The sequence below is a fragment of the Meles meles genome, chromosome 2 (assembly GCF_922984935.1).
Source record: "Meles meles chromosome 2, mMelMel3.1 paternal haplotype, whole genome shotgun sequence".
NCBI lineage: Eukaryota > Metazoa > Chordata > Mammalia > Carnivora > Mustelidae > Meles > Meles meles.
The window spans coordinates 107576113-107597882 of NC_060067.1; the positions used below are offsets into that span (position 1 = coordinate 107576113).

At 39.6% G+C, this 21770-nt stretch overlaps 1 protein-coding gene across 1 annotated transcript in view; it reads left to right on the forward strand.

The window, feature by feature from the left end:
• The window catches only part of SLC39A8 (solute carrier family 39 member 8), an 80243-nt gene that overhangs the window by 12723 nt on the left and 45750 nt on the right, over nucleotides 1–21770 (forward strand). The window contains exons 2-5 of the mRNA XM_045998497.1: nucleotides 9819–9981; nucleotides 17077–17246; nucleotides 18339–18461; nucleotides 19096–19263. Of these exons, the coding sequence (XP_045854453.1) occupies nucleotides 9819–9981; nucleotides 17077–17246; nucleotides 18339–18461; nucleotides 19096–19263 (624 nt within the window). The remainder of the gene's footprint in view (nucleotides 1–9818; nucleotides 9982–17076; nucleotides 17247–18338; nucleotides 18462–19095; nucleotides 19264–21770) is intronic.

A 21770-nucleotide genomic window follows, 5' to 3' on the forward strand; every position in this document is an offset into this window, starting at 1 on the left:
ATTAAAAATAACATTAATAAGTCCATACCATGTTAACATTTTTGATGAAAACACAACTGTTTTCCCCACGACAAAAAATTAATGAGAAGAATGGCATTGTTTTACATTTTTGCAAACCTCTTTAATATCGGGGCTTGGTAGAAGACAGCTGTGTCTTCATATATGCTGCAGCATTCAATCTGTTGGGACGTATATCACATTGCCTCCGGAATGCCCATTGTTCACTCAGAAGAGAATGAAAGTGAAAAAGGAAAATGCAGTTTTAGTAATATTATAAAAGTAGGTTTAACCTTATAGGTTCTCTGGAAGGGTTTTGATAACCCCTAGGGCTCCCTGGAGCATGCTTTGAGAACCACTGTGCTAAAGGACTGTCATAAAATTGGGGCTGTGATAGATAAGGTCATTCCTTGTGTGCAGTGGTGAAATGACTTTGAAGGATGGGCTCACCCCGGGTGGCATTTTCCCCAGCCCTGCCTGGAGAACAGTCATACCTTCTACACCTCAATCCTGGAGGGACTGAGTGGGAGCCCTTGGTGAGCAGGAAGGCTCAAAGTCTTTTTGAGCCTGGCAGCAAATACAAGAAGGTCATCCTACAGGTGATGGAAACTAGGGTAGCTTCTGTCATCTGGAGACAGGTTAGGGTCCGAAAGGTAAGAGTCCAGACTGAGTGTCTGTGCTTTGATACCATGCCGGGCTTTTAGGGGTGAGAGGGCCTTAAGAAATTGAATGTGGATGGGACAGGATTGAGAAATATGTCAATAGCTATGGTAAAATCAGAAAACTTTGTAAACCTCTTTTTAAAAGTGTATCATAGATCTAAAATTCCTTTTGCTTTAGTAGAAAAAGAAAAAAAAATCCAACTTGACTTAATTGTGTTTGGAGGAACCTAGAAGAAGAGATTTAAGAAACTTCCCATGATTTAACTTTATTTTTTTAATTGAGATAAGAATACATATACATTGTCTAAAACATTGGCAAATATCAAAAAACAGAAAAGAAAGAATAAAAATCACCCATAATTTCGCCACGCCAAGGTAAACACTGTTAAGATTTTGAAGCATACATCTCCAGGTTTTCTCTAACCTTATTCATAGCAATGATGTCACTCTATGCATATTGTTTCATAATATTCTTATTTCCCTGAATGGTATTTCATAAAACAAGGTGTCTTTCTTCAAATAGCATATGTAGGAAAGGCCCTTTTTGTCTCCTCTTAAGGAATAGTTTGGAGAGTGAATGTGAACATGTGCACGTATGTGCATGTGTGTGTTTGCATCTTTGTGTGTCTGTGTGTATTCCGGGTGGGACTTCCTGAGCACTCTAGTGGTGTAAGTAAGAAGCATAAGAAAAACTTGAGGGAAAAATGAAAAAAAAAACGAATCAGGAAAAGAGAGTCGGGAATCACTTGATTAGCCATTTCTTAAAACTAGAGATCACTTGTCTGGAATGTTTTTTGCCCAAACCTTCAAAAAGTCTGTCTTATCTTGGTAAAATAGTATTGAGAAAACTTTGGAAAGGAAAGTAAGAGGGAAAAGTTCAAGAGATTGTTGGTAAGTGTGACTCAGTGCATTTTTGCGTTGAGCAATATCAAGGAGGTTCAGAAGTGGTATGTACTCACGTTCCTTGTGACTAAGGTTTGGTTGTTCCGTTACTGCATCAGTAACAAATCTGGAAGTGGTATTCTCAGTCACTCTTACTTCGAACACTCCTGGGGCCAGTGTGTTGTGTGTTGCCACTGCTTGTGACCTCGTGCAGTCACCCCGGAAAGGATAAGTGTATGGGACTGTTCACTTTCAGGGTCAAAAATGTACCTCTCCGCACTGTTAAACTCAAATTCCTCCTTAAACATTTAAGTATTTGAGTTGTTCTTCTGGGAACTTGGGCTAGTTGCCATATATGAAACACTTTTCTGTATATGTCACTTTCTGCACTTGCTTACTTTCCTGTAATTTCATTTAGGTTACTACTGTGAACTTGAAATGTTTTTGCAATTGGCTTTTAAAAATACCATGAAGATGAGTGAGGAGTTCATTCGTGCATTTATGCACTCATTCATTCAACAAGTATTTATTGAGCCCTACTGTGTGCCAGGCACACAATATTATATTATTAATATTAGGGTTCGTGAATACTGGGGTAAATATGGTCTCAAGGATTCTACAGGGTTCTTTCCCATTACATACTTATTTTGGATCTTCACCTTTTCCTCCTCTTCATATGTTCCTGACAACCTATGTCAGTCGTACTGGTGTCATAGTCCAGTGTTGTTATGTGATGGTAGCTCGGGTGGATAAATTAACCTGTTGACTTCTCCGCCTGAGCTACAAAAACACTGACTCTGAAACAGTGACAGGGAAGCAAAGCATTGAAAAATGGCACACATGGAGGTACTCTAGGCTTGATGATCCTGTTGCAGGAAAACTTCATGGCAGTGTCAGCAGCCAGGCATTGGTGGCAGAGGGGACTGTGCCAGATTCCAGGCCGTCTGCCGCGCTGGTGTGGCCATTGTGCCCAGCGTTACTGTTTGGGTGATGGGTAGAAGGAGTCTTTGAAGGGCAAAGAATCAAAACCATGATGCATTTGCTTCTTAATTCTCAGCACGGTGAGAAAATCTGGCTGACGTTTTGAGTGTTTTTGAGCTCTATCTTTGGGTATAATGCTAAATATGATGTAAGAGTAATTTAACTCTATCACTCAAGTCACTTTAGGGGCAACAGATATACTCCTCACCCCAGTCTAAATGGTCCTTTTATTATCTATGTTCTTATCCATGTTCGATCAATAAAACGTAAGGGTATAGCCGCAAGAGTATGGGCTTAGAAGTCAGAAAACACACAAAAAAGACATTGGTCTGAATTCTGTTGTTAACAGTTATAAGTTATTTCATCTTGGACAACTTAGTTTTCTAAGATACTGATTTCTTCATGCCAGATTTCTCCTTAAATCTACTTTTGTAATTGATGTGGGGATTAGACGAATATAGCTTTTCTGTGCTTCTCAGTACTCCTATAATAACTATTGTCTACAAAATTCATTTGTCAACTGATCACATACTTACTTGCATTACTGCTTTCTGCCTAATGTAAGTTTTTGTGGTTCCTGTCTTATCTCTCCAGCCAGCAGAAGCACTGAACGAATATTCTGGACTCAGCACATGTATCTCGTTCTTCCGGAAGCCTTCCCAGGTCTCTAACCTCACAATAGCTTGCGTGTCTCTTTACTATTCTCCTTCTTACATTGTTGTATAGCTATAAATTTGTATGTATATGTTTTGTCTTCTGAATGGTGAGCTTACTGAAGATGGAGCCATGTCTTATTCTCAGCACCTTTCAGAACACCTGGCCCAGAGGTCATCGACGTGTGCTTGGTGAATGAGTATGGGAATGGCAGTGAGGGAGGAGTGGGACTGGTTTTGATGAGAGTAGCACCAATGGACATTTTCGTTGGATTCTTATTCAAACTCTTACCTGTTCAAAGAACAGCAGATGAGTCATTCACTTGGGGTCTGGGGAAGGATGAGTTGTTTGGCTTTCATCTCGGCTCCATATATGGCAAGTTCCAGAAGGTAGCTAGAGTTCTTGCTATAAAACAACAGGTGTGCAGAGCAAGGCAAGGTAGAAGAGTCACTGAAAGAGAAGGGTGAGACAGGGCTCTTTCAGATGTGGATTCTAATTCCAATTTTACCCCTGGCTTCTCTGGGGGCCTGGTAATGAAATTTAAAGTTTGTGTGGCTCAGTTACTTGACATCGTAAATAAAAGATAGGACTAGGTGTTTCATTTTAATTTTGAGTGTCCCTGAGTTTAAGTACATTATAAGGTACTCTCTCCCTACATTGACTCTTATAAGAGAGCACAACCATACCCAGCAGTGTCCTTATTGTGTACGTGAACTGCTCAGCTTCCACAAAAGCACAATTCATGGAAAAACAGAATCTGAAACCATCTTTGGGGTGACTTTTGAATGGGATGATATTTCACTTCTGGTGTGGTGTGAAGGCTTTGGCACGATGGGTGTGGGATCAGGTGGTCAGAGTGTTCTGTATTATTTAATCTGTGTCATTTGACTAGAGAAAATGGTCTATGTGTTGAGAATAAGAAGACTGGAGAAGATTTAAAGAGTGGAAAAGCTTATCTTTCTGTTTTCCCTGTAAGTTCTGGATGTAGCATTCATTTCCTAGCTTTGAAAATGTCTTTTGAATGATTACTTTATGTATCAATCAGGACTCTTTCATTTGTAGGTTAAAAAACTTCTTTGTTTGAATTAGCTTAAGTCACAAAGGCCATTCATTGTCTCAGGTCGCTGAACAGTCTAGCTTCAGGCACAGGTCTATCTAGGGGATTAACAATGGTGTTGGAAACCTGTCTCTGTGCCTTAGTTCACCTTCTTTCATGCGCTAGAAAAATGGCCTGAGGAAATGCCAGATCACAGTAATCCTAGTCCAAAAAGATTTTTTCCAAAAGCTCTACCAGACAACAGACATGTTCCCTGGTCAGCCCCAAGTACTTCACGTGGAAGGAGGCTCTCGAGGCATGAAGGTGGTCCGTTACTGGATGATGGGGATCTCAGGCAGGCAAAACCAACAGGCATTCACTGCATTTTACTGGCCTAGATGACTTCTTCTGTTTGGTGCTTATATTGCTCTTTCTTGTTCTCTGGCTCTTTTTGCTGCTTTTGCCCAAATGAAGTTATATATTCCTAAAGCTTTTCTCTGCTTTCTGTACTCTGTCTCCTGATGATCTCCTCCCCTCCCACTCATCTCTTATCTCCTCACAGAAGACAGCCACATCCTTATCTCTGGCCTCTACCTTTCTCAGAAAAAACTCCCTCGCCATTTTCATCTGGTATCCCACAGACATTATTACTTAAAATGTCTAAAACCAAAGTGGCCATCAACCTCCCAGATGTGTTTCTTTTCTGAGGTCCCCCAGTCACACCCGTGGCAATATCCTCTGTCTACTTACTGGGAGGTCTAACCTCAAAGTTGTTTTTGACAATTTCCTCCGCATATCATTTCTCTTTTATAGAAACATTCCTAGTTTTTTATCATTATGTTTATGAATTTAACACTTTTTCTCTGGTTTTATGGATATGGGTGTGAGATTTATTTCTGCCACAATTATTAGGTTTCTTGATGGAGAATCTTAGGACTTAACCTTTGTGCGCTTTCTTTCTTGGTTGTCATCCTTCAGCTTCCCCCACCTTTCCCTCCTCCCATCAATATTATACCCAGACTTTTATGATTCCAGAAATATTTGTTGAATGAAGAAAAGCATTTATGCAATGCATAGTACAACTACATGCTTAAGATACTTGTAGCATAGTACAACAGTAGTTGAAGTGATAAAGACAGATTTTATTCAAGAACTGCTGCAGTAGAGGAGAAGGGACCTCAGTGTCGGACTGGGCTCAGTTCCAAATACATCATGGACAAGTGGGGATTTATAGCCATGGAGCAGGTGGGGGTCAGTGAATGGAAAATTACTATGGGGAAGCATCGTGGGTGGCTGGGAGGGATTTGGGTTAAGCAAACTTAATAGGATTCTTGCTGAAGGCAGGCCAGGGTGATCAGATATCAAAGGTGGGTATTCTCTGTAAAATAACTTAGCAGAATTCTTGCTAAAACCGGACAGTGCAGGCCTTATACGGATGGATGCAAGACTAAGGCTTCAGGGGCTTAGAGGAACCTGACCAAATTTAAATTTAGTCAAGTTCAGCGCCTTTATCATTATCCACACTGTGTAATTTCTTTTCTTTCCTTTTTTTTTTTTTAAGATTTTATTTATTCACTTGACACAGAGATAGAGAGCACAAGTAGGCAGAGCGGCCGGGAGTGGAAGAGGGAGAAGCAGACTCTCCGCTGAGCAGGGAACCCAGTGTAGGCTCTATCCCAGAACTCTGGGATCATGACTTGAGCCTAAGGCAGTTGCTTCACCAACTGAGCCACCCAGGCTTCCCACGCTGGGTAATTTCAAATCTTGCCTTTCTCTTTGGCATTTATCACAAGCAGATTTTAACTCTACAGAAAGTTGGAGGAGGAGGTGGTCCTTATCATTCAACCCTGCCCCGTCCCCTCCCTGTATTAGCATTTCCACAAAGATATGTCTGGGAAAGATGCAAAAACAACAAAACAAAACAAAAATTTCTGGCTAGTAAGAATTGGTGAGGTAAAAGGAGCAGGGGAAGTAGAAGAAGTGCATGGAACTCCTTGGTTAAATGATTTCAAATATAATCTGAGATCACGTGTATGATATGAGCCTCAACCCCCTTATCTCTACTCATTCCTTCCTTTGGCACTTCCCCTGTAGAAGACCCATTTGAGATTTAAGATCACCTTAACGTGGCAAGAGACTCAAGGAGTTTAAGTCAGACACTGAGAAAATATCTTTAAGACATCAACCCACTGAATATTAGGGAGTCGGCTGGCTGGAGTTTGCCTCTAGGAGCACAAAGCTCAAAAGGGCTGCAGCAAACAGCAGGGTGGTACTCTTGAGAATAGGGGTGTTGTAAAAACAGATGGATGGAAAGAAAAAAGCTCAGTCCATAAATGTAAAGCACATGGTAAAAAAGCTCAGGGGTTTTATGAAGACGTACTATTCAGGCTCATCATCCTCCCCTTGTGGCTCCTGCTGGTTTCATATTTTATTCCTTGTTTGTTTTGGAGGCGAAGGGGTGTGTTTGACAGGATGTTTGACCTTCCTCAACGGTTCCACCGGTTTTGTTGTCACCTCAGTGTTCGGGCACTGGGCTCTCATCCTGTTTGTCCTTGCCCTGGGAAACACCGCCCTTACTTAGACAACTGCTCTCTTTGTTGCCGGTTCAACTTTGTTAAATCAAAGCATTATGGAAATTGAGATTGTAAAGCGGACTGGGCAGCTGCATAAAGCTATGGGCATCCTACTTGCTGGCTGATAGCAAAATATTTTAAATAAATCAGGCCTGCCATTAACTGAGTTTTGCCACACTGCTAGGATTCTGTGAATTGTCTGTCCTCATTCTAGGCAAGGTGTGGAGGTTTTTTTGTTTTTGTTTGTTTTTTGTTTTTTAGTTTTTATTTAAATTCCAGCAGTTTCAGGTGTGTAATTTAGTGATTTGGCACTTCCGGGCAGTACTGGGTGCTCAACCCGACAAGTGCAGTCCTTAATCTCCATCCCCTGTTTCCCCCGTCCACCCACCCACCTCCTCTCTGGTAGCCATGTTTGTTTGTTCTCCATAGTTAAGAGTCTCTTTCTCAGTTAGGCGAGGCCTACAGTTTTGTCATGTCTCCACCTCCTTGTTCTTTCTGGAGATGGAGCAGTTGCCACTGTCCAGGTGTTATTATCCACGATGACCTGTCCAGCCAAAATTTCTACATGGATGCTGCACAGATCTTCAAGATTCCAATAAGCTATTTTCCAGTACTGATTATATGTTCCTTGGCTACACGATTTTCCCCCCAACTGTATGGAGGAGAGTGTCTTTAATGATGTGCGATGCACAATTAAAACATTTTTGAGGGCAGTGATTTTCAAACTCTTCACTGCCATTTATAGTAAAGAAAAATGAATTTTACATTGTGATCTAGGAGTTGTGTGCTTGCTGTCTAACTGGAGTAAGTCTCACTACGTAACACTTACTCTTGTGAGGTGTGGCCACGCTCTGTAGTTTCTATTATATTTTTAGCTCCTTACAAAATGCTGACTGTGACATGGTAAGTGATTTCTTGACCCACTAATGAGTCACCATCTGAGTTTGAAAAGAACTGCTTAAAACAGTTTCAAGGTTTAGGAAGTCTTAGTATGCTAATTCTGAGAAGACTTTGGAAATTATCTATGGGCGGGTTCCCATTTTCATCCTAGTTTAGAGGTGGAGGAACTTTAAGTCCAAGTAGGTTAAGACTTCCTTGTAGGGGAACAGTACCATTTTATGTTTATGCTACTATACCCATTTATTCCTGGAATCATGGCTGTGGGCAGTTTGACTACATGGACTCTAATGTTTGAGTCTAGCCATTATGCTCCTGGGCGGCTTCATGGTAACAAAGAAATTTTTCCCACTTTGCTTCCTCCAGTCGAGCTATTTTCTCCTTCCATTAGCTTATTATCCCCCTAGTTGGCCAAGGCCAAAGGGAAGACTGTTAACAGAGCATCGAGAGTGGTGTGTCCTCTTCTACAGATGACACACATTTATCACACCCATTTATCATTGTCATAAATCCAAACCCATTGTCATGGCTTGGACAAGAAATAGCTTTAGGCACGTACTTGGGCATTAAAAAAACAAAGAAGTCTAAATATGAACTTTCTTTAAGGCATTTGCAATTTTATTTTGACACCTGCACACATCTTGGTGTATTGTTTTTCATCTAGTAATCAGTCGTGAATGATCTCTTTTTACCCGCATCTTATATTTTTAGTTTCATTGTTTCTGTTGCGAAGGGAATCGCAGAGCTTCATGATCAAACAGTTTACACCAGCTTTCGAGTTCTCAAATGCCATGCATAGAGTGTTAGTCAGCTCTTGCTGCCGTAACAGAATACCATCAACTGGATAGCTTAAACGATAGAAGTTAGTGTTCTCATGGTTTTGGATGCAGGAAGTCCAAATTGAGGGCTCAGAAGGGTCAATGTCTGTCTGGTAAAGGGTCTGTCTTTGGATTGCAAATGGCTGCCTTCTAGCTGTCTGCTCTGGTGGAGAGAGAAAGGGCAGGCAAGCTCTTTGGTGTCTTTTGTTATAAGACCACTAATCTAGTTGGACTAGGACACCACTGTAATTACCTCATCTAACCCTAATTATTTCCCAAAGGCTCCAACTTTAAATATCATTATATTAAGAGTTAGGGCTTCAATATATGAATTTTGGGGGAGAACGCAGTCCAGTCTGTCGCACAAAGCCAAGTAAGATCTTAGTGGGGTTTAAATATTGGCTGAAGCATGCAAAGAACTTTTCTGAATTGTACTTATTAAAGATAGACTCTTCTGTTTGAGTGAATGGATATTTTTCACAGTCTGTAACTCTTAAAATGATTATTAACCACTGTAACACATTTAATTTCTTTTATATTCTCATAATGTAAGTATATGGATGATATGTTGTTTATAGTTAAAATATGCCCAAAAATAAAACGATACCTTTTAAAAGTGATTTTCATAAAGAATTTTTTCCTAAAAATTTTATTAATAGTTAATGTATTTCTAAGCAGCCTAGTACTATTTTCAAAACCTGTATAAGGAGAAAAGCTACCCACTGTCATTGAGAACAATACATATTTTATCAAGTAACCATATGTGCTAAAGACATACTTTAAAACAAGTATTTTAAGTTGGAATTATTGTTGCTGTCTAGAAGCACGGACGAATTTCTTAATTAAGAAGCTGTAAGGGAGCCAGGTGTTTGTCTACAAGAAATGTTGCGGAGTTACTCCAGTAGCCTGCACAAAAGAGCCAGTCTAAAGACAGAGAGGAGATATTGAGAATATAGAATCTTCTTAAAGCTTTTGATTTGAAAGCTGTTGGTCAACTTTTAATGTACTTGGAAACTCCCAACCCAGTTCTTACCTTTTTGGGAGCCATAAGTAGACTATTGATCAAGAAGGACTTTTTGTTTTTTGGGTTTTTTCTTTTTTCTTTTTCTCTTCTTTTCTTTTCCTTTTTCTTTTTTTTTTTTTTTTTTTTTTGTATTTTTTCTTATTTCTAGGTTTATAGAAATAGGGACTGTTTTAAAATTTTAGGGTATAGAATTGTGTGTCTCAATGAAATATTCTCTGTCTCTTTAAAGTATGTTTGCTGGCATGCTTTTACTATATTAACACATACATGTTTACTTTGTTTATCCTGTTTCAGTGTTTATCAGCTGAAGAGATCTTTTCCCTTCATGGCTTTTCAAACGCTACTCAGATAAGCAGCTCTAACTTCTCTGTCATCTGTCCAGCAGTCTTACAGCAATTGAACTTTCATCCTTGTGAGGATCGGCCCAAACACAAAACCAAACCAAATATTTCAGAAGGTATGTTGGAAGTTTTTTCTCCTGTTTGTTTGAAAAGTCTATAGGCTGGTCTGAAATTAAATTAACATGCTGCTTTCTTTGCTTTATTGCTTTTAATTAATCTACGTAGAGGCCCTTTGTAAAATATTTATATTCTGAAAGTATTTAGAGTAAGAATAATTGGAACTCATTTAAACTTCATGAACTGTGCTCTTCTATTTGTGGAGTCAAAATTATACTTGTGGTTCTCTGCTTAAAAATGTTGTAAAATGCAATATTTGACTTAATTCTATTATTTATTTACCTATTTATTTATTTATTTACTTACTTATTTATTTTTAGGGAGAGAGTTTGTGCATGGGATGGGGAAGGGACCGGAGGGGAGGGAGAGAGAATCTTAAGCAGGCTCCATGCTCAGCCCAGAGCGGATGTGGGGCTTGATCTCACAATGCTGAGATCATGACCTGAACGAAAGTCAAGAGTCAGACACTTAACTGAGCTACCCACATGCCCCCTCAATTCCTGATTTTAAATAAAACATGCTTTATACTGCTCATGTTGAATTGACATTAACTATTTGGCTCATAATTGATCAATTTCCCTTACCTATGCTTCTCATATTATTTAAAAGCTTGTCAATTTATCTGTAATTTTCAGTAAAGGGATAGGGAATAGCATGGTTCTAGATTAAATATTAAGGTACTGAGTTATTACTGCTTTAATTTTTATAAATGAAAGAAAATGCCAGTGACTATTTTAAGTGCCTCTTACAGTATTGCCATAGATGTATTTCAAAGGAATAATCTGCTGCAAAGAAATTTTAAAATAGAAGAAAACAAGTGTGTGCTTACTATATGGTTGACACACTTAAACATGTAGAAGAATTATTTTTTCTTTTTTTTTTTTTTAAAGAATTCTTTTGCAGGAGCGCCTGGGTGGCTCAGTGGGTTAAAGCCTCTGCCTTCTGCTCAGGTTATGATCTCAGGGTCCTGGGATGGAGCCGCATCGAGCTCTGTGCTTGGCACGGAGCCTGCTTCTCCCTCTCTCTGTCTCTCTGCCTACTTGTGGTTCCGTGTCTGTCAAATAAATAAATAAAATCTTAAAAAAAAAAAATTCTTCTGCAAATGCAGTGAATCATTTATTTGCCATCTATGTGCAGTTTCTTGGTATCCTCAAATTGTTAACCTGACCCACATGGCATTTTAATTCTCATTCTTTTTTGTACATTATTCATTCAGTAAGTGTTTATTGAATGACATGCCAAGCATTGTTCTGGGTATTGGGGATTCAATAGTCAACAAGAAAAATTCCCTGCCCTTTTAGGACTTACAGTATAATGGAGAAGAGAAATAATAAATGTCTATAAAAAAAGCAATTAAATAATGTAATTTCAGAGTGATAACTAAAATAAAGTAGGTAAGGAATAGAAGGAAACAGTGGGCAAATGTGAGTTTTGACAGGAGGCCTTTCTGCTGAGATTGTTTTTGAGCAGAGTCCTGACTGAGGGGAGGGACCAAGGCAAGATCTTCTCTGGGAAAAGAACATTCTCGGTCAAGGGAATGGTCAGCATAAGCTTGGGAATGAGCTTTGTGTATGTAAGGAACAGCTAGGAAGCATGTGCGTCTGGAACATGGTAAGCAGGAGGGAGAATAGAAGGAAATGATTGCTGGGGCCTAGTAGGGGACAGGAAGTTGACTGGGTTTTGTTCTGAATGTGGTATGAAGACACTGTAGGTTCTAAACGGGGGAATCACACGATTTTGTTTGGATTTGTAAGAGATTATTGTACCTGAAGTTTGAAGAATTGATGATAGTGGGGTAAGAGTAGAAACAAGGAAATTAGTCAGGAGGCAGTTTCCAGGGGTTGGTGCTCAGATGGTGGGACTTCGACTAAGGTGGGTGAGGCAGAGGGAGAAGTGATGGGATCCAGGATGAATTTTGGAAACTGTGCTAGAATGGCTTGCCTCTAACTGAATGTGGAGGTTGGGAAGAATGAATATAGGTTTGAGCCACTAAAACTGGAGAGATGGTTGTGCCATTTCACAGGATGGAGAAGACCGGAAGGAGAAGTTTCCTTAAGGGGAAACAAGGGGTGAGGATCAGGTTTAATTTCTCACACGGTCAGTTTGAGACATCGACATAGACCCACAAAGAGGGATGTTCAGTAGGCAGTGACATGCACGCATTTAGTGCCAGAGTGCAGGTCAAGGCTAGAGATTGGTCGGCTTAGTGATGGCCTGTGAAGTCACTGGTCTGAGTGAGCACATCTGACCTGAGTATAAAGGACTATAAAAGAGAGAAATGATGGAGAAGAAAAGGGACACCTCAACAAAGGAAGTTCTTAGTCTAGTGACTTTTGGATTCCTTTGTGTATGTATGAATACTTTGATCTCTCTCTTACAACAATGATGAAAATATTGATAATGGCCAGCTTATGTAGTACTTACTACATGGTGGATACTGTTCTAGATACTTGACCTATGTTAACTCATTTTATTGTCATACAGCTCTATGGCATAGGAACTGCTGTCTGCATTTTACAACCAAGGAAACTTAAGTCCAGAGAGTTCCAAGTCGTTTGCTCACGAATACACAACTTGTACGTGATAAAGTCTGGTTCAAAACTCAAGCTATCTCAACTTTAGGATCCACATCTTCTTTTATAGTTTATTTACAAACATGAAGAACAGAAGGCCCCAGATATACTTTATTAATATAGTTAGCAATTTTATGACTAACAATAATTTCACAACTAATTTTTTAAGCAAATATTTTTCTAGATTATATACTGCATAGGAATATGTTTGTATCTCTACAAGTTTGTTTAATATGATTTGCATTTTATATTTAAAAGTAAATTCAGAAAATGTTTTACATACCAACATTTAATAGTGTATAACATGAAAAAGGTAAGTTCTGAAGCCAGCCTACCTGGGCCCAAATCCCAGCTCTATAATTTTCCAGCTATGTTGGGCACATGGCTATGTCTTTTTTTTTTTTTTTAAAAGATTTTATATATTTATTTGACAGAGGGAGATCACAAGTAGGCAGAGAGGCAGGCAGAGAGAGTGAGAGGGAAGCAGGCTCCCTGCTAAGCAGAGAGCCCGATGTGGGACTCGATCCTAGGACCCTGAGATCATGACCTGAGCCGAAGGCAGCGGCTTAAACCACTGAGCCACCCAGGCGCCCCCACATGACTATGTCTTTATACCTCTGTTTTCTTATCTGAAACAGTATCTTTATCATAAGGTTACTATAATGATTGATAACTTAATATTTGTAAAGTGTGTAGAATATAATATAGCATGTAGTTAGGCCCTATATATACATCTGTTAAATAAAATATATCTACCACGTACATAATTCTGGACGTGGGAGATGAAGCTTCAGAAAAAGCAAGTCTTCTACTTGTGCAGCTTAGTGACTGACATTCAGAATGTTTTTAACCTTAATTCCAGGTTTTCTTTATCTTAGGAACGGGGAGGGTAGGATCAGAGAATTGGGAAGCAGGAAGTGAGAGCACTCCAGGGTCAATACTGCAGAGCCATAAAATGGAAAATCAATAGTTCTAAGTTACAAGATTAGACAGGCACCAAATATTTGGACAGAGACCCAATAAGGACAGAAATTCCTCTTAGGGTACACATTGTCTTAGGAAATGAAGTGGGGCTGGAGTGGGTGGGACAGGTTAGGAGAAAAGATAGAAAAATTTCTGGAGAATTAGGGAACCTGGTGAAGTACTCATTATTACTAATCTAAGATGTTTAATTTGACACTACATTGCCTTTATTTGGTGTACGCTTTTGTTTTATTTTAAGATGTGCAGTTGTGTGTGCAGCTGTGTTGAGCAATTTATTCAATATCTCTGTGCCTCAGTTGTCTCATCTGTCAAATGGATATAATTATAGTACGTTCCTCCTAGAATTGTTGGGGGTATCAAATTAGTTAATATATGAAAATGTCTGAAATAGTGCCTGGCACAGAGAAGGAAGACTATGTCTTCCCTCCTCTTAGACATGTGTTCCTAGGTTCACTCCATTTCCTGCTCCCTATGTAAGCCTCTTCTTTTCCCACAAATAAATTATTTTTAAGTATGGAAAGGCACTGGATTCTTGAGGTAACTGTTCACTTAATATAGAGCCAATCCTGAGTTCACTCAAAGACAAGAAAAACCAAAGTAAAACTAATTCAAAGGAGTCATGATATAAGGATTTTATAAACATGGTATGTGGTCCAATTAACTTTAACCAAAAAGCCATGGGAAGCCTGTGGAGTGAGAGACAGCTGCCTGGAGGAGCTGGGAAAGCTCTAGAGAAGATGTTTTGGAGTCGACTTAGAGAAACACCTGTGAGTTTCTCAGGCAAGGAAGATGGAAAGATGTTTTCAGATAAAGAACTACAAGTAAAGGTAATTCTGTACTTGGAAAGCATTGTGTTAGCATAAAGGCCATGTTGAGAAGTGTGTAAATAACACTGGAAAAGTTGTGTGGGAGTCTGTTTATGAACAGCAGTCTCTAGTAGGGACATGAGATGATCCAAGTTGTGTTTTAGGATAGTGAGTCTGGTTGGTGGTCATGTCATGTAGGGGGAGAAGACTGTCATAAAGCGTCAGAAGAGGGAGTGAGCGCTGATGAAGGCCTGAACTCAAGGCATTGGCAAGGAGGACGGAGAAGCTGGAGTGAGATATGTCTCAAGCAAAACTGATAGGATTTAGTCGTCAATCATCTATGAAATTGACTGGTGTGGGTGAGATATTGAAACTGATTGTAATGTCTCTGCTATCTGCGGGGGTCCCAGATTTCTAAGGGGAAGGCGATGTGTTTCATATGTATATGCAATTTTGACTCAGTCTGGTACTGAGAAACTTCTTAGTGTTTTTATTTCAGTTTCAGTATTACATATCTTGTTACTTGATGAGATTATGAATATCTGTTGAATGAATGAGTGCATGTAGGCTAGTGAAGGGACAGAAGGCTCTTCGTGTTAAAGGAAAACTACGCATCGCTATACCGTGGAGGGAGAGGTGGGATTGCGAGTTTTCTCGAAGCGGAGAGTCTGAGGGGAGTAGATAGTATTGTTTTGGGTGATAAGGTAGTAAACGGGAATGAGGTGGACCTTCCTAGTTCCAATGAGATGACTTTGCAGGGCCTGATCAGGGGTCTGGAACTGATAGGAAAGCATCTGGGGAAGATAAAGTCATGGTCAGTGCTGTGACGATTCTCGTGGAAACAGGAATGTTTACTCTCTGTTCGTTTTATTTGGTATGCATCATAGACAACCTGTATTGCTTTGTGTGCGTATGTGCCTACGCATTTCCCAGTTCCCCAAGCAGAAGATCTAGGCTCCTCGTTGGCAGGAACCATGGTTACGTCTATCTGTGTGGCTCCATAAGCATTTGCTAAGGTTGTTTATTTGTAGATAGAGTCCCTTGAGCTAGAATAATGGTGAGCAACCTTATATTCATGAAGCACAATATAAAATATCTGCAGTTTCGCTGAGTCCCTTGGTTTTTTTAAAAACTAGAATGTCTCTGTGGGAGTAATGAAGCATATTGCTCACGTATGTCAGCCCTAGAGCCAGACTGCCTGTGTTCAAAATCCAGCTTTCTGTCTGCATGGCTCGGGCGTCTCACTGGAGCTCTGTGTGCTTTGGTTTCCTCAACTGTGTGGGGAAGGATATAGTAGTCCTTACCTCACAGAGTTTTGTGAGGATCAAATTCATGAATACCTATCGGTTTCCTTTCTGTTTTTCTTTTTTCCTTTCTTTCTCTCCCTCTTTCAAGATTTTATTTATTTGACAGAGTGAGAGGGAGAGAGAGCACAAGCAGGGGGAGCAGCAGGCAGAGGGAGAGAGAGAAGCCGACTCCCCGCTGAGCAGGGAGTCCAATGTGGGGCTCCATCCCAGGACCCCGGGATCATGACCAGAGCAGAAGGCAGCTGCCTAACCGGCGGAGCCACCCAGGCATCCCTACATGCCAGTTTCTTAGCATGTATCTGGCAGTGGCAAATACTCATTAGCGTTAGGTGTTGCTACAGTACTCCACCGAGAGTGTCATAAAGAAAGGGGTCTAACATTTAAAAGTGTTTTCTGGGCATTTTAAAGAAGCGACAGGGCAGAGGCAGCTTCCTCATCTTTCACGCTGTCCTTCATGCACAGCGAGTGGGGCGGAGGTAAAGCCATTTTGGGCGGTTCCGGGGCCTGCACTGCTGACCGTAGATGTCCTGGGTATGCTTTGCTTGCATTCCCATTGTGTCCTTAAACCAACCTCCACTCCAGGATAATTGGGGAAATGGAGGTCACACACGCCACTCGCTGTAGAGCTTAGGATAACATTCATTCATTTCATTGTAAGCAGTATTAAGCACCTATTGGGTACCAGATCTTACAGGACAGAGAGTCAAAAGACTCGCCACCTCCTTCTGTCATCAGAGCCCTCATTGCACAGGATATATTCTCCCTGATCTGGGAGAGTTGGTCAACACAAGCTACTCCCTGGTTCTCACGTGCTCCCCTCCTGAGTGCTCACTGCACCGGGCTGAGTCCAAGTCCTGGGGGCCCCAGCTGGAGGGCCGAGGTGCTGCCTTCCCAAGGAAGTGCACTCCACAGGATCCTGCAGACCAGTGATTATGACAACCGCAGTGTCAGTAACTCTGGTCACCTTGAAGCTAACTCCTACCCACCCATCTCCACCCCTACCCTCCACCCTTCACTTTGTACTTTCCCCCTGAAACTCACACAGCCTCTATATTCCTCTGAAAGGCTGAGATTCAAACCAGGCTTTGAGCTACAGATGAAAGTAGGTGACTTGGAGCCTCTGGAGTTTAGGTGGTTTGTCACCATTCCAGATGTCTTCCCCATTTCCTGCAAGCTAGAAAATTCTTTGAGCCTTTGAGTGGTTTAGGGCTGATGATAGTATAAGCAGTATTACTATTAATATTTATTATTCTGCATTTATGTTCACAGTTTTCTGCATAATTTTTGTTGAGAAGATCTTGTTATTTTAAAGAAGATCTGTTTCAAGCTTTTAAAGAAAAAGTTGTTTCAGGCTTCTTGTACAGTAAGACTTCATTTGGCTTCATTGCTCTGATTAATTTCTGCTCTTTACTTCTGATCTGCAGTTTGGGGATATGGATTTGTGTCGGTGACAGTTATTAATCTGGCATCTCTCCTCGGATTGATTTTGACTCCACTGCTTAAGAAATCTTACTTCCCTAAGGTTTTGACCTTTTTCGTGGGTCTGGCTATTGGGACTCTATTTTCAAATGCCATTTTCCAGCTTATTCCAGAGGTAAGGATCTTGGCTGTTTGTTTCTGTGAATAATTGTTCCTTTTAGATGTTTTAGCACTTTGCACATTTTAAGGCTCCATAATTCTCCCAGCATTTTGTGGTCTGGTTGATAGCGTTGGAGAAGAGAGAGCTGAATCACAGTAGATGAAAAAGCTTGTCTCAAGCTACAGGGGATATCAGTGTCAGAGATAAAATTAATATTCTAGGAGGCCAGCCACCAGGACGTGCCCAGACAGCTCTGGGACACCTCTGAGGGCCTGAAACTTTATTTTGTCTTGCATTTGGCAAACTTAATTTTTCTACATACTTTTATTATTTATTTATTTTCTGAAGAGCCTGCAGTGTCAGATTTATTGAAGAGATACCACAAAGTGTCCTCAGATGTTCATTGCAGCTTTTATTTAAGTTTGTGTGTCTTGTCTGGTAAGGAAAACCTGGACTCTTCATAATTTCAAACCCTCCCTCTTGCCCTGTGTCCTTTAAACCGTACATTATTTCATTCTCATGGGTATGTGTGGGTGTGAAAGAAGTCTTTTCTTCTTCATTTGTGGGCCCAGCCCTGGAGTTCTTTATCTCTTTAGGGCCAACCAGGCTCCTCTGGGTTTAAAAGGATCTCTCTTGGGAAAACAGTAATCCAAATGGTTTGTCATATTTGCTTTAAAAATTTGAATCCAGATATAATGGACAAGTATATTACTTTTAGAGAAAACGGATTATCAGTATCTCATTTTTCTTTATTAGTCATATCTAATATTATCTAGGTGGGAGTCAGTGCTTCTCCTTTACTATGAAAAGCTTTCTCTTTCAAGGTAAATATTGCTGAAGGTAGGAAACTATCTTATAGTCAGGAAACTATAAGATACTCCAGGGGTTTTAGTAATAAAACTTCTTCTGGTTATAAGACTCCTGTATGATCTCTTACAGTTTGGTTACTTAAGTTTCAGAGTTTTTGTTTTGTCATTTTGGTGGTTAAATTCCCCATATTACCTGATCTGAAGATAGACTTAGAACTTTGATGAAAATTGTATACTGAAAGATTTATTGTTTTCCAGTTAAATTACTTGTTTTACCTGATTTTTTTTTCTCTCTCAGGCATTTGGATTCAATCCCAAAAGTGACAACTATGTTGAGAAGGCAGTTGCTGTGTTTGGTGGATTTTACTTGCTTTTCTTTTTTGAAAGAGTGCTTAAGATGTTATTAAAGACATATGGTCAGGTAAATAGACTTTATTGAAAATGTTTGCTTGACCCCTAAAAGCTACTTTATATAGCTTTATAGACAAATAAGGCAAGAATTTTATTCTTTTTTTTTTTTTTTTTTTGTTAGAAAGAGAGAGAGAGAGAGAATCTCAGGCAGGCTCCATGCCCAGTGCAGAGCCTGCCACAGAGCTCCATCTCACAACCCTGAGATCATAGCTTGACCTGAAATCAAGAGTCGGATGCTTAACTGACTGAGCCACCCTGGTGCCTCAGGAACTTTATTATAATTACGTGAACAGCTCAGTTATTAGACTTGTGAATGTGAGGAGAAAGAAAAGAGTCAGTATATTCATAAATATAAGAGAAACGATTCACAGTGTAGAATTTTGAATAATACCAGTAATTTAATGTCAAGAAAAATGTGCACAATCTGTATTCGTGTTCATCAAAATAAGAAGGCATATATACCCTAACATGAGAAAACATAACATAATAAATGAAGATACATTTATAAGTCTAAAAAGATTATATATTGAATAGATTTGTGACTTTTCTCTTACAAATAAAAAGCACTAAACTCTCTACTTTGTGTGAGCCATCATTTTTTATTCTTATAATCTCCTCTTACTTTTTAAATTTTTTTCATGTAGAATGATCACACTCACTTTAGAAATGATGACTTTGGTCCTTCTCATGAGAAAACTCATCAACCTAAAACATTACCTGCCATCAATGGTGTGACGTGTTATGCAAATCCAGCTGTCACAGAGCCTAATGGACATATCCATTTTGATAACGTCAGCGTGGTATCTCTACAGGTATGGTGATTCCATTTTTTTCTTTGCTATATTGCATCCCTTATAAAATCTGAAGACTTCTGTGAATGCAGCCAAATCAGTATTTTAGACACTTAAATGTGTCTGACTTATTCTTGTGTATGATGGATATGTGGAATGTTAGTCTGTATTCTTTTTCTAATTTTTCTCCATATATTTATCCTGAACAAGTGAGTTAAGTAAGAAATGGAGGGTTACTGGATCTGAGACTTTATTATCCTCTAAGATTATTTAAGTATATGTATGAGTTACTTAGATTTATATAGTGATTTGTAGCAAACTTAATCAGAGCATTTCTCTTACTTTGCAATTCTTTCAAGATCCCAAACCAAAGAATCCCTTTGAGTAATTTTGAAACTGCAAGAAAAAAAAGATTTATAAGCTATTAAAATTGTGTTCATTAATTAATTGATTTAGAATTTGTACCTCCATCTTCTAAATAATGTTAATAGGTATCAGTTCTTTCTTTCTTTCTTTCTTTTTAAAAAAGATTTTATTTGTTTATTCGACAGAGATCACAACTAGGCGGAGAGGCAGGCAGAAAGAGAGGAAGGGAAGCAGGCTCACTGCTGAGCAGAGAGCCGGATGTGGGGCTCGATCCCAGGACCCTGGGATCATGACCCGAGCCGAAGGCAGAGACTTTAACCCACTGAGCTACCGAGGTGCCCCAATAGGTATCTTTTCTTGAGTGAATATTATATGCCAGGTAGTATGCTAGGCACTTAATTGTTTTATTTCTTTTACTTTTACTTTTAATTTTTTAAAAAAAGATTTTATTTATTTATTTGACATAGAGAGAGAGCACGTACAAGTAGGGGGAGAGCAGCAGAGGGAGAAGCAGCTCCCCACTGAGCTAGGAGCCTTGAATTGGGGCTTGATCCCCGGACCTTGGGATCATGACCTGAGCCCAAGGCAGACGCTTAACCTACTGAGGCACCTGGGTGCCCCTCTTGTTAATTTTTCATAACAATTATTCAAAATAGTTTATTTTCTACATATTAGAACTACTTTGGTTTCAAGTGCTGGATATCAAACCCAAATTATGTATGCAGAAAGGAGACTTTATTGGAAAGATAGTAGGCTGTCTCATGGAACAGAAAGGCTATAAGAAGAGCAAGAACTTAGGAACCATTAGAACCATTAGAACTCCTGTTTTCCTCCTCCCTATAGCTTACAGTCATTCTTTCTTTCGCTGTGCACTGGCTCCTTCCATGTGTGGGAAACAGCCACTAGCAACTCCTGAGGTTTAAGTCTTGCAGTTTCAGTCACTAGAAGGAAACTGACCAGACTCTTTCAGTCCTAAGTCCAAAATTCCTGGGAAGTGTCTCCTTGGTTGGGCTTGAATTAGATGTCCACTTCTAGATTAATCTGGAAGGTTGGGCCCTTGGACGGATGCAAGGGCATATGGATGGAGTAGAGGAGCGGATATGGAAAAAGGGTGCTAGTTGACGGTATCATTGGTGCTCACAACAATTCTCATTTGACAGACCAGGGAAGTGGAACTTCAGATGTTAAAAAAGTTCCCCAGGGTCACTCATTTGGTAAATAGTAGAGCCATAAGATACAAAGTTAAACACAATATAAAAAAGAAATATTGAAAACAAAATCAAGGAAAGCCAGCTAAGAAAAAATAAAAAGTAGGAAAAAAGGTATCTGGAAGAGGTTATTATGGCAAATGACCTGAGTTTCCTTCTGGAAAGAAAACATCATCGGTCATGTATTTTGCCCCACCTGATTAAGGAACATCTCAAGTGTGTTTGAAGAGGCATTTTTGTGTTAGCACTGAGCTAAGAGAGGAAATTATTTCATGCAATGTAATGAATGATACTTTCAGCCAAGATTTTGCAAAGAATGTGAAAATGTTCAAATAGATAATTTCTTACAATAATTATAGATAACATTTATTAATGCTCAGGGACTCTGCCTGGAATTTTAAATGAATGATCTGCTTGTACCCTCATCATAGCCTAGGAGATAAATACAGTCGTAATTTGGAGACTGTAGCTTAAAGAGGTTAAATAACAAACCCAGGGACAGGTAGCTCCTACATGGCAAAGCTTGGATCAGGACCAAGTCATCTGATACTGAAGCCTACATGCTTGCATACCTTGCTGGAGTGTCTTCTTTAGGTCATTGCTCTACTGGAATCAAGATGATGACATTAAGTTTTAACCTAATAACTATGAATTTTTGTAAGGAAAAGAGATAATTTGGCCTGAGGCTTTTGCTTTCTGAGGACAAATAAATTCAACTGCTCAAAAGTTCGATTTTAAAGTTTTTGGGCTCCTCCTGATTTATAATTTACTATTGCCAGAAGACATGTTTGTAGTAAATATAAACACCATCCTACACATGATCCTGTTTTGCGTAATTTAGAAATATCAATTGAAAAGCTATTCTTACTCTACTTCCGGAAGTAAAGCTAGGACACGGGCTTTTGTTCATTTACCCAATAACCATTTATTGAGTACCTGCTCACTGTCCTAGGC